Genomic DNA, 10072 nt, shown 5'->3' with positions numbered 1-10072 from the left:
GTCCCCGCCCATTATGGTGCCTGGGGCAACGAGCTAGCAGACTGGGCCGCCTCAATGACGTCGACGCACGGCCTCCTGCGGCCGTCGTGGCTTTCGCCCTTATCTGTACGCACTAGCATGCGCACTACCGTCCTGAGGCTCTGGTGATCTAAAGTGGCTGTTTGGGCTTGTTGGTCAGTGAACATGGTTAAAGAATGCAGCGCGAAAAGACAAGGACAAACGAAGAAGTGGACAGGACTGGCGCTGACTGGCGCTGACTACGGGTCAGCGCCAGTCAGCGCCAGTCCTGTCCACTTCTTCGTTTGTCCTTGTCTTTTCGCGCTGCATTCTTTAACCATGTTCTGGTGATCTGCCTGGACCGCAGAACATTCTGAAACCCTCTGGGCTGTTTTTGTCCTTTTCATTCACAGTCTCCCACTCTCTTTCCCACCACCCTGATCACTTGTCTCACTCCTACCCGGCCACGGCCGCTTTCCCCCTACTTCCATCACTTTGCACTCCGTCCTTCGCCTTGCTGTCCATGCGGTGAAGCTGTGCGGGACGTTCTCCATTACGTGCACGCCTGTCCACTCACCGCGGACATAGCAGCGCGGCTTCCTAGCTATCCGACCTATCCTTCCCCTCACGACTTCCTGTCTTCGTTATCACCCCGTCGGTGTTGTGCGTTGCTTATCCGTGTTGCCGTTCGCGTTTCTTCTTTCATTCCACCCGTCTCTCGTGTTTATTCAAACCCGAATGGATCTCAGGCCTACCTGCCATTCCTGAGCTTCCCACATGTCTCATCTCATGTGGTCGGGGGCATCAATACGGCCAATTTTGATGGGCCGTGGCCCTGCCCCTGCCTGTTGCTGTTGTTGTTGCGGCTGAGAGAAAGCTGAAAAGGAAAGGAAAGGCCTTCCCACTGGCTCGAGCCGAGCCACCACCGCTGCCATGAGCTGATAGAGGAGAGTTGAAAGATAAAAGGAAAGAGCAAAAGAGGAGACGCGCGTCGCAACAATCGCGTCCGCCGAAGCGAAGACGCTGGCTGAAACAACAGATACCCCAAGATCTCCCCCCCCCCTCCCCCCTGCCTCACAGGCATGTGTGCCTTTATATTTGCTCGTCTTCCGTGCACGCGCAGTTACGTTTTCTTTGTTTTTTATTCGCTTTCTGTTTTTTTTGTTTGCTTTCTTTTTGCATTCATCTTTTCATTTATCCTAGCGGCTATATTTTTCCGTTTTTTCCCTGTTTAGTTATTTTTAGTTTACTTCGTTGTTTACCGCCATAGCCGCAGCCGTAACCGTAGCCCCCTCTGCCCCTGCCTTTTTCTCGTTTATGTTGGCACACTTTCCTTATTCGCCATTTTATTTCTATGCTCCTTCTGCTTTCTGAAGCCCATTTACCTCCTATTTTTGTTTTCTCTACTTTTCTTTTCTCGTCCTTTATTCCTTCCTACAGATACCCGCACCTCGCCTCTATTCCTGGCCACCTGCGAGCCTGTCTCAAGCTATTGAGCACGCTGAACCTAACTATGTTTCTTTTCCTGCTTCATAATTCTTAATCTGTTTGGCACTTCTCTGCCAGAAAATCACCTTTGCGTTATTTGTGGCTTTTTTTCTAATTGGGTTTTTTTTTTAATTTTCTCTTGGTCGTGGGCCCCCTTTCTTCTCTTTTCAGTTGATTCGCCTGCGATAACCTCTGGTTTGGTGCGGGCTTCCCCTTACATTTGTTTCATGTTTTTTTTTTTCATTTCTTGAGAATTTTATCATAAAGAGTTACGGTCCATGTATGTATACCATAGTACATAACACTCCTGGGTCATATAGTGCGAATAGAAAATGAATTTATTCGATGGGAGTCATTTGTTATGGCTAGCCATCGCTGAAAAATGTTTTAAGATGGGATTCCGATTCCATGTGGTGAGAAACAGTGGACGAGAACAGATCTTGCTCAGCCGTAGTAGCTGCCGCGCCCATAACCGCCATAGCCGCGTCCGTAGCCGAAGCCGCCATAGCCGCGTCCATAGCCGCCATAGCCTCCATATCCACGTCCATAGCCGCCATATCCTCCGTAGCCTCGACCGTAGCCGCCATATCCTCCGTAGCCGAACTGGGCGGCGGCCAGGCTGCACAGGGCGGCCAGCACAACGAGTGCGACGAGGACGGACTTGCTGCTGACGGCAATCATGTCTGCATATGAAAAGACGCCAGTCAGGAAGCATATTTTTTGTCGTCACAATTGATTCTCTGCATCGTTTTCGCCCATGAACTTGTAGCAACAGAAGTCTTTGTAGTAGCAAAAACACTTTGTGTAGTCACTGCTGAATAGCGCTACAAACTACAGAAGAGCACTATAGAAGAAAACTACAGTGCTAGAGAAGAACTCCAAAACAACAGAAAAATCTTCCGTTACAACTAAACGTCAAAACACTTTCACGTATTTTTCACACGGATATGTTGCCTTTTTCGAGTAAGTACGTTCAGAAGTTGTCACTCGGTGGTGCGCGAAACGTGACAGTAGTGCTTCATGCAGCTTTCAATCAGTACATGCGAAGCGATTGGGAAGGAAACTGATGCCATTTATAAGTTCGGGTCTTTTCTGGCACACAGTACTCTGCTTAGTCATGTCATAGCGATACTCAGCTGCGTGTTATTTAAAGCTGGGACAAGCGGACCTCTGCAGCGATCACTGCAATGATTCATCACATGCAGATTCCGTAGTATCTATAATCAAGCTCGCCGCCATCTCCGCAGCCTTTTTATAAGAAGTCAGAGTTCACACATCAGCGAGTCAGGGGCATTACAGGTTAAAACGTCAGTTTTCAAGTTTTCGAGAAATTGGTTTGGTTTATGGGTTTACCGTCCCAAAGCGACTCAGGGTATAAGGGAAGTAGTTTCCAAGAAATATCATGAGACAAACGGCCATGGTTTTACTCTTGAGCAGTGCATTTATGTGAGATAGATGTTACAGTAAGGTATAAAACTTACAATGAACAATGAACAAGTATTTCTGAAAGCAGATTTCTCCAAAAAAATGGAGTAGATAACCCTTTTTTCGCAAAATGTGAGCGACAGGCCGGAGAAAAACGCCTTGGGTCGGCAATTATCTATTGGCTGTAACAAAAATCCCGCCTACTTTTTTGGACAGAACACAGCAAACCTTTATAGCTCTGTTAAAAATGCAAACACTCAGCAACTGAAAGCGACAAAACTCAGATAATTAGTGAAACCGCGCAGTTTATTAGGGAGAGCTTTGAGGTAGCAGCCCAAACTACCTCAAATACATTTTAGGCGGTTAGTCGTCTACATCGGAAGGCATGCTAACTGAGACGGCCTATTTGAAGGTTTGAAGGTTTATTAAAACGAAATACAAATGAGTTGTAAGTTTCATAAAAAAGTTAGTACAGTAGGAGGTCCCAAAGTGAAAACTGTCTGGGGGACCTCCCATCAGGAATACATAAGGAAAGTGCATAAGTTTGGCAGAGGAGCTATAAAAGTATACAATCAAGTTAAAACCTATTAGTGTAATTTGCGGCAATGAATAATGGTTGAAACTTTCGAATAGCTATTAAGCTTAGAGTCGGCGAGAATATTCCTGCAGAAAAATCTCTACAGAGTCTTTGGAGCATTTCACACAATCATCTACTTGCATGCACAGCTGGCCCTGAAAATCATCACTTACTGAAATCATCAGCATCATCATCACCAGCCTCGCTACGCCCACTCTACGACGAAAGCCTCTCCCATATCTCTCGAAATAACCCTGCCCTCTGCGAGCGGCGGCCACCACACCATATCCATATTTATTTATTTGCCGCATATATTTCAGTAAGACTGATATACTTAAGTATGAAAATATAAGAAACTTCCATAAAAATAGAAACCACAAATTCTGCGATCGCGTCTGAGGGCTAAACATGTTTTAAACACAAAATATTCTACTTTGGAGACTATCTGCAGGTGCGGACTACACAACTTTCTTTCACTATACTTCAATATATTATTAGGCATCCGACGCTATTCTATGCATGGCGTGTGGACTATTCACAAGGCTGCGGATGGTGCACCAGTAATAGCGGTACACTTAGAACGTCCCAAATCCTGGTCATAAGTAAAATGAGATTGGCAGCCTTTAACACGTATCATGGGAGCTTCGTAAAACAAGTATTTGTTTGTTTTGAGTTTCTACGAGAGCGTACCACTTGTTCGCAGTCGCGAAGAAGTTCCCCAGAGCGAAGTTAGCTAAAGTTTTTTGTGCGCACCCAATTTAATCTTTTGTTTCCATAAACCGCAGCTGGCCAGTTTTTAAGTGACGTGAGAGTAATAGAGTGATAAATATGGATCATAACCTGGCAAGATACAGGATGACAAAATTTCGTCACACTACTGGGAGGCACCGCCTGGAAAATGGATCCCGGGAAATGGCTCATGTAAGGTCAACAGCGTCAGTGGAAATGGATGCCGCAGCGAGACATATTGAATCAGTTTCTACCATGACGAGTCCATAAAACGCGCCGAAAACATGTTGTTCGGATGTCGGAGTGCCATGTCCTCATTTAAGTGACACTGGGCACTATTTGAAGCTGACCTAGCTGTATCGACAGACTACTGCATTCTACAGACAAAAATGAAACCGCTCCACCCGAAAATGGAGCTTTTACAAGCTAGAAAAGACCAGGAACCGGTATACAGGTCTTCACTACCACCGGTTGTTTTTGGCAGTAAGCTCTATGCGTCTACATCGAATTTTTTCGTGGATTCCAGAAACTATGCTAAACCTCCAGTCACTTCCAGACTGTAATCACGGAGTCCTCGGTGTAGACGGCACGAGTTTGAATAGAGGGGCGGGGAAGTTTTTAAACTCCGTTTTCGCAGGCATGAATGCGTCTTTTACTGTTGAAAAAATGTTAACGTACCTAAAAAAGTAAGAGAATGAACTTTGAATTAGAACGATTCGATGGATTTCTCTTTTGTGCCTTTTTAAGCGCCGGCGTTGGTATCAAGCGGTGCAGTATAGGGCTGCAAGACATATGTACCGAGGCTGGCATGCGGACTGGAAGTTCAGGATATATTTACATCCAGAACATATGAAGGACAACCAAAAGTCGTTCTGCTTAACTTGTATAGTACCCATGAAATGAAAAGAAGTCGGCCACTTGAAACCTACAAAAACGTCTTGATCTGTCGCAAGCACGGGATGATGGCTTTACTGAAGATTTTTTTTACACTCCAAAGTGCTTGACTACTCTTATAGCCAGACCAACTGTAGCGAACCGTCACAATCTACTTCTTGATAAACACGCCAGAGACATCTTGAGAACGTCGTAGTGCTTTGAAACAAGCTAGCTTTGAAGCAGTAGCTTGCGGCAGAAACAAAGAAAGAGTGGTTACTAGGCAGTCGCCACCATGCAAACCCACCTCTGGCTCTGATGATGCTCACGCTGCTCAGGGAGTGTGTGATGATCCCAGCGTCTGCGAAGCCGGGCTTTATATGGCGAATGACAGGACACGTGAACGAGCCCGCTCTCGTGCCTGTGGTCGTCTCAAGGTCGCGCCGCAGGGAAAGCCCCCCTGTGGCCATCATCCGGTGGTCTGATAGTTGTCTCGGTCACGCACCCGAGAGGGCGAAAATTGCCTCAGAGGGAAGGAGGGGCCGCACCACGGAGCCACTCTTGCGCTGCCTCCACCCATCTCCCGTACCACAGAGACACGCACACACCTACACGATGCGCCCTAAACGGCCTGTTTGCTGTCTTACGCCGGGGCACTTTTTTTTACATGTGCGTTTTTTTTATGTTCGGGCTGCCTACAGTAGAAAACAGGCGAACTTCGCAGACGAAACAATGTGGCTGCTTCTTTCTTACATTCGCCGCCGCGGTGGCTCACTGGTTATGGTGCTGGGCTGCTGACCCGAAAGAAGCGGGTTCGATCCTGGCCGCGGCGGTTGAATTTCTTTGGAGGAGAAATTCTAGAGGCCCGTGTACTGTGCGATGTCAGTGCACGTTAAAGAACGCCAGGTGGTCGAAATTTCCTTAGCCCTCCACTACGGCGTCTCTCATAGCCTTAGTCGCTTTGGGACGTTAAACCCCATAAACTAAACCAAACCATCTTTCATACATTTACGCTATCTGGCGTTTTATTTCCAAATGTTTTAACGTCCACGAAACGGTAAACGGGTGGTTTTTCCAGTCAGTGTTTGCATTCGCGAAATGCCTGCGTATCAACAATCAAGAATTACGCACTATATGATGCAGTTTTTTACTGCATGAAGAGCTTTAGTGCATATTAATTGGCTCCCGTTTCTTCCGCTCAGTCCACCTTTGACCGCAACTTTTTTTTTATGATAGCTTGCGTTCGTCCATCGTTCAAGGCGCCTTTCAGAGAGTCACATTAATGAAAACTGCAAAGAAAAGCTCTGACTGTTGCATGGCAGGTGGATGACACCCGTAAGCAACTTTCGCAATGTAACGCAACGACCCAGTCGCTGTGCAAACTTTGAACTCTGCGCACAAAGCACGGTGTAGAGCAGCTAAAGAGTCTAAAACTACCTTTACAGCGCGGCATTGCACTTCAAACGCCTGATTTTGAGTATGTGTAAGAGTAATGGTTGAAAATTTGATAATACGTGCAATGTCAAAAAAAAAAGCAATTCCGGTAGGCTTCTTAGGCGCACTGCAGCATTCGGCTTCGAGATTTGCCTTCCCTCTGAACCTGCATCTTTTAATTGTGCTGGAAGCCATAAGGCACGTGAACAGAGCTCGCCCAGCTGAAGTCCCAGAGCACGCACCATAGTTGCAGCAAGCCACGCACGCATACAGGGGTACTGCTGCCTGCTAGCTGTGCGCCTTGTAAAAGTACTCCCCCGTGAATGCAAATGTACACAAGCAAGGCTGCGGTAATAAACAGCGCATAAACAACCGGCGAACGAAGCCCTTCACCTGGCGCATATATTAACGAACTCCGGCTTTGCTTCTACTTGAAGCGGACGTGGAACGTGATAAATGGTGCGACCCCTGCTCGCACGACGGCGACTTGGGAAAGCATTTTCGTGGAGCACACTGGCACGAAAACAGTTTTTGCAAGCGCTATCAATAGCATGAAGTGTCATTGCTTACATGTTTGCTTACTTCTCCGGTAAAGTAAAGCCAAAAGCCGGAGGCAAAGAAGCAGGCTTATCTATTTGTCGGTCCTGATATTGTAATTGTGCCTGGGTACAAACAAGAAAAATGTATACCACATATGTGCTGTTCATATGGGTAAACTTAAGCAGGTGCCCTGGGGCGCATGAAGGTCTCAGCGGCGCATGAATTCCCGGTACTGCGCTTTCCGTTGATGCTCTTTCTCTCCTTTTCGCCTATACGCATCGTATCATACGTTTAAAGAGTAATGTCGAAGCCCGCTGTTTAAATTAGTTTTAGCAGAGGTAGGCCCGTTGGCTCAAATGTTCTATTCGTGTGTGCGTCCCGAGCGGTAGCGAAGGCTGCATACAGGCTGGTGCGTTGAACGAAGACCCGGCCTGGTGCCCTTAGCGCACCTTAGCATGAGCGAGACCCACTACATATGTATGAGTATATGGCCAAAAATAAACAAACTTGACTCTTCAGTTGCGAAGGTCATCTTTTTGTTTTTGCTATTGCCACCTTTCATGAAATTGTTACGCCACAGTATGAAAAGTTGTACTGATGAAAGAAAAAGTAAAACAGCTTTCAGATGCACTTTTTGACAAATGGAGTAAATTTTCTTCTCAGGATTTTTTTGTTTTTCGTGTTGTGAGTGTCATCGTCTAGCCCCTTAGCTCAGTCTTTCTCTTGGCTGCTTCTACATATTTTCTTTTCTCCCTTTTTTCTGGAGTACGCAGGCGTCCTGCCTCTTCTAAAGGCTGTTTTCTGGCTGTGCCTTTGCCCTTTATCATTTCCTTTTGTTTTCGTAAATTCATACATACCTGCAGCACGGGAACGGGTTATAACAGTGACGTAGTGTTAGCGTGAGGCGAAAGTAAGCAGCGAGAACAGAGAATGCAACATATAAATAGAGGCAACCGCGCGATTTCATTACACATACTAACAACAGAGTCCTGAACGTCATTTATACTCGCACTTGGTAACACGTTGTAGTGACAAATTCCGTTGGCGGATAATGTGTAGAAAACGTTATAGGGTGGCTACGAGAGTATAACGCGAATTTTCGAGCGTTCGCTGCGACGTGGCAGCAAATTTTTTTTCGCCGTGCTCAGTTTCGATACTTTTATTTCTTTTTATGTACCAACGACGGATTTGTGATGGCTAAAGTGAGTTTTTATATAATGAATATGTCTGGCTAAATCATAAGCGTTACCTTTATCTCTTTCACCACCTGCAAGTCCAGAGTTCTTTCATATCGCCTCAGACGCGAGACCGGGTGCGAAATCAGGAAGACCACGTTCGAGACTTTTGAGCCGTTTTATAGGGTCATGCGCGAAGAATCGCCAAGGTACTCAAGTCAGAATTTTGGCGACATGTTCGTTTGATAGAAGACTGGCTGAGGGCTCACGCGCAAGTCAGCACTGGCCTGTCACCAGCAGAACGCCACTCTTGAGAGATAGCGAATAAATTTTGCTCAACTTTTCTGCGCTGGGCTGGGGACCGTGGCCGTCACCAGGACTCGACTAGCACCTTTGCTTTTTGTATGTCATGCAAGATATATTATGTTCATTGCTTTTCCGGTTGCGGATAAACCGTACATTCTTATTATTTCGATTTCTTTTTTGTAATGTTCAAATTGTGAACTAAGTGTTTTGTATGTTTGTATGTATGCTTTACACGCTTTCATTATCCCTGCCGCCGATGTAGTTTGGGGGAAGGGAACGTTGTCAAGCCGTAATATTGCGGCTTTTTTTCCCCTCCTCCTCAGCCATGTGATTTTCTTTACATGTCTGGAATAAAGTTGACTTGACTTGACTTGACCTTGTGGACGTATTTAACAACAGCCTGAAGAAGTGTGACGCAGTGTTCGGTTATGAGAGCGAGCCAGTCATTCAGGCAGTCAGGATTAAGAATTGGATGTATCGCGGCGAGCGTATTCGGGGTGTAGTCTTGAACTTTGTAGTACTCCCACAGAGTGTGTGTGCGAAAGAATTGGCCTGTGTTCGGCTTAGTATTGAGGTTTCATGGGTAATATCCCAGGGAGGAGGAAGGGGTAGGTAGAGCTTTTCTATCTGTCTTTAGGATATGGCTTCCGTGCTGTACACGTGTCCTGGGTTTCTGGCCACGGGTATGGAAGGTATAGATAATCGCAGTTCGGGTGAAACTGTGCGCGGTGTCTTTACCTGGTACTTCGTTGCCAGGAATTCATTTGATGATGATTTGTAGAAGTTCGTTTTCTTTTATTTATTGATAGAAAATGCGATCTGTATGAATAGGCACATGCCCTAGCAGGAAGACGTGGCATACGTCTCGACTCCGTCTGGACTGAGGCGTTGTCGCGTTAGTCTAATCTAAGTGTAATGGGTTCCATGACGGCCGCTATTTCACCATATATAGCGGAGGGCACGTGCGGATGTAGATCCGTGTTGTGTCAGTTTTCAGTTACTACGGCAGTAAGAGTCCGTTCCCCTCTCTGGCTGGCATCCGTGTAGTAAGTGCATGTGTCGGGTAAAGGCTTTTTGCTTTCGAGAGTACAAGAAGTTGGGCGCCCAAACCACACCATTTCTGTGGTAGCGTATTTCAATGTGCCTTACAAGGGAAACTGGATTTTCTAAGCATGGCCTGCCATTTCCGTTATCTCTTCTCCCAGTATCGACCGCGCCACCTGATTGACTCCTCTTTTCTCGGGAACTCCTCACCCACCGGGTCATTCGTCGGCGCTGGTCCCGCAAATTTTTTTTTCGCACAGGTGAGGCATTTGTTCCCGTGAGTTCTTGGAAACGCGCGGATGTGGCGCCTATTTCCTTCACTCCGCAGCACTTGGACCTAATTCTGGGACGGCGTCGGGATAAGGTGTTCTTCCGAAGGCAGCGTGCTTGGCAGCAGCTGTCGCCTCGCATCTTGTTCTGGCTGGCCGTCCGGCGCCAGCTCTCTCAACAGCTCCGTCCGGAGGTCGTTGGGCCGCTCTCTTTC

At 46.7% G+C, this 10072-nt stretch overlaps 1 protein-coding gene across 1 annotated transcript; it reads right to left on the bottom strand.

Moving 5' to 3' along the window:
* Positions 1–1804: 1804 nt before the first annotated feature.
* Positions 1805–5498, bottom strand: LOC149367949 (uncharacterized). Its single transcript, XM_089568225.1, has 2 exons — positions 5397–5498; positions 1805–2168 (listed from the first exon to the last, which is right to left on the bottom strand). The coding sequence occupies exon 2, from the start codon at positions 2164–2166 to the stop codon at positions 1930–1932; it is 237 nt and encodes a 78-aa protein (XP_089424351.1). The 5' UTR covers positions 2167–2168; positions 5397–5498; the 3' UTR covers positions 1805–1929.
* Between the last annotated feature and the right edge of the window lie 4574 nt (positions 5499–10072).

The sequence above is a fragment of the Amblyomma mixtum genome, chromosome 1 (assembly GCF_055824585.1).
Source record: "Amblyomma mixtum isolate Tamu chromosome 1, ASM5582458v1, whole genome shotgun sequence".
Classification (NCBI taxonomy): domain Eukaryota; kingdom Metazoa; phylum Arthropoda; class Arachnida; order Ixodida; family Ixodidae; genus Amblyomma; species Amblyomma mixtum.
This window is presented reverse-complemented; position numbering and strand designations above follow the sequence as displayed.

What these genes read in the sequence shown, in the direction of transcription:
- LOC149367949 (XM_089568225.1), bottom strand. Translation starts at nt 2,166, where the DNA reads ATGATTGCCGTCAGCAGCAAGTCCGTCCTCGTCGCACTCGTTGTGCTG.